The sequence below is a fragment of the Pteropus alecto genome, unplaced genomic scaffold, assembly GCF_000325575.1.
Source record: "Pteropus alecto unplaced genomic scaffold, ASM32557v1 scaffold60, whole genome shotgun sequence".
In the NCBI taxonomy this organism is placed as follows: domain Eukaryota; kingdom Metazoa; phylum Chordata; class Mammalia; order Chiroptera; family Pteropodidae; genus Pteropus; species Pteropus alecto.
Window position 1 is genome coordinate 3,506,053 of NW_006430726.1, and position 2,333 is coordinate 3,508,385.

The 2,333-nt window shown below is 43.8% G+C and overlaps 1 protein-coding gene across 1 annotated transcript in view; it reads left to right on the forward strand.

Moving 5' to 3' along the window:
- Window positions 1-154, forward strand: part of VPS33B (VPS33B, late endosome and lysosome associated) — a 17,234-nt gene extending 17,080 nt beyond the window's left edge. Inside the window, exon 23 of the mRNA XM_015593416.2 lies at window positions 150-154. Within this exon, the coding sequence (XP_015448902.1) occupies window positions 150-154 (5 nt within the window). The remainder of the gene's footprint in view (window positions 1-149) is intronic.
- The last annotated feature ends 2,179 nt before the right edge of the window (window positions 155-2,333 follow it).

A 2,333-nucleotide genomic window follows, 5' to 3' on the forward strand; every position in this document is an offset into this window, starting at 1 on the left:
CTGAAATTGTTCTTTCTTGAAACTTGCCCTTTACCAGAGTTTCCTGAACCATAAAAAAAGGGGGATGGATTAGACGGATGATCAGTAAGCACTCCTCCAGTTCTAAAACTCTGTGACTCATGACACTTAAAACGTTTGTTATTGTTCAGCTTAAGGAGGTACTTTAATTTTCGGCTTTCTGTTTATTACAGAATGAAAGATTGTATCCCATTAGAGCAGTTTCAGTCAGCAGCAAATGATGCTCTTACTCAGGTCAAGTGTCCGCCTTACTGCTGATTCTAGTGGCCTTCCTCTCCTTTTAAAAATCGTGCACTGTAACCACATCCATTAGTGGCCTCCTCGGTCCTCTGACTTCATCTCACTGACACTGCTCTTCTTGAAATCCTCAGACGAAGCTTCGATGGCACTCTTCTTTTTTGTCCTATACTCTCCTGGCTTCTACTTCTGTCTCCTGTCATTCCTCTTCTCTCCTTGTCTGTTGACATCTCCCTTCTCTCTGTCCTTTGTTGTCATCCACTTCCGGATCTCAAGCTTCACCTCACTCACTGCTGAGCCTCATTCCACAGGCTTCGAACTCCTCTCTAAGCTCCCAAACCAAACCTCCTGTCCCCACTCTGAATCCCTAAATCTCTTCCTCGTCCTGTATCCCCTTGACGTTCTCATCATCTACTTACATGTTGTTCTCATGAAGAATTATGTCCTTGACCTCAGATTTTTTTCCTTGTTATCACCACATTCAGCTGGTCCTCTCCCCATTGTTTCTAAATGCTTCTGGTTCATCCTCCCCATCCCCGTGGCAGAGGCACTTATTGTTTTGCCTGGGTTTTTGCAAGACTGTCCCAGTTGCTCCGCCTCCTGTCTGTTCCCCAATCTACAGTGCTGCCACTTGTCAAAAGATCCAAACCTATTGTGTTGGGTCATCGAAAGTACTCTTTCCGTGGAAGGATGTTGCTGTATATTGCAAGGAAAATGCACACCTTTGGTACTAGCTAGAATTTCAACAGTACTATGTCAAGTTCCTGTGCAGGATCCAAGGCACTGCTGACAGGGTTGTTATACACAGAGAACACAAGGCAGTCAGAAAAGGATGCTATGGCCCAGTGAATAAGCTGTGGCGTTGCATTGCCCCTGCATTCTAGAACAGTGCTGTCTAACGTAAATGTAATGTGACCCTGAAGAGGGCCCTGCACTTATACACGCACTACTCAGTGATTTCCACGCTGAGTATGTGCTCTGAATGCATATCTTCCCATGATTCTATGACCTGGTTAGCTTCAGAACTACAGTGTCAAGGACATGGAAGCAAAATTGCCTCATCTCTGGATACCATGCTGGTCTTGGGAACGTGTCTGAAGGTAACGAATTTTTGAAGTTTTCTGAAAATCTCAAGTTAATCAACAAAGGGTACAAGTAAATTTAAAAGGATACCTGTGGGCCCCTATGTTAGTGGGGTGAATGTTTGGCATGCTGCTGACAAAAGAATGTCGAACACCAATGAAGTTCTTCCGAAGATGAACATGGTCTTGAAGGTGAAGCAAGCAAAAAAGCATCCCTTACTTTTCTTTCATAAAAACAGCAAACGAAAAGTTACCGTTGGCCAGTCCCCACAGGGTAAATGCGCAGTTTCAGTTGTAATGAACCAAGTGCAAGTTAAACAAGAAAATGTCCCTTTTGGACTATGAAACTAATAAAGAGCTTGCAAATGACTGCTACCGCAGTTATTGTTCAGCTTAAGGAGGCGCTTTAATTTGCAGCTTTTTGTTTATTATAGAATGAAAGAAGTCAGTGCTGCTGAGGGTGAGAGGGTGCTGTGCCCGTGAGGCTGCTTTGGTCAGGAGGACAAATTAATAAATATATCTTGCCGGAGAGGGAGTGTTAGTAATGACATTTGTAGGAGTCAACCGTAAGAAAATAACGCGAGACGCAAAGATCTATATATGAAGACATTTGTTTGTAAAAATTACAATCCAAGTGTCCATCAATAGTAAAATAGCTGAATTATGAGAGAGTCACAGGTCAAGATATTAAAACAGGAGCAGCATTTAGGAATGTGGCACATGTTCAGCGGAGGCTACGAAAGCACTTCGTCAAATTTGAGGTTAAAGTTTTCAATTCAATGATCCTGTGTATCTGAAAGACAACCGTGACTCGGGTGATCTCCGTTTATTTGCCAATCGTGGGACGTGGGTAAGTCACTCACAGACCTTTTGGATTGGAGTCCCTGCTCTGTGAAATGGGGATAATACTCCCCTAAGAGGATTCTTGTGGCGATTAAAGGGGATCGCTCACCTACAAAGCGAGGGGCCCGTGGGCAGAGTTCAGAGTTCCTTCCC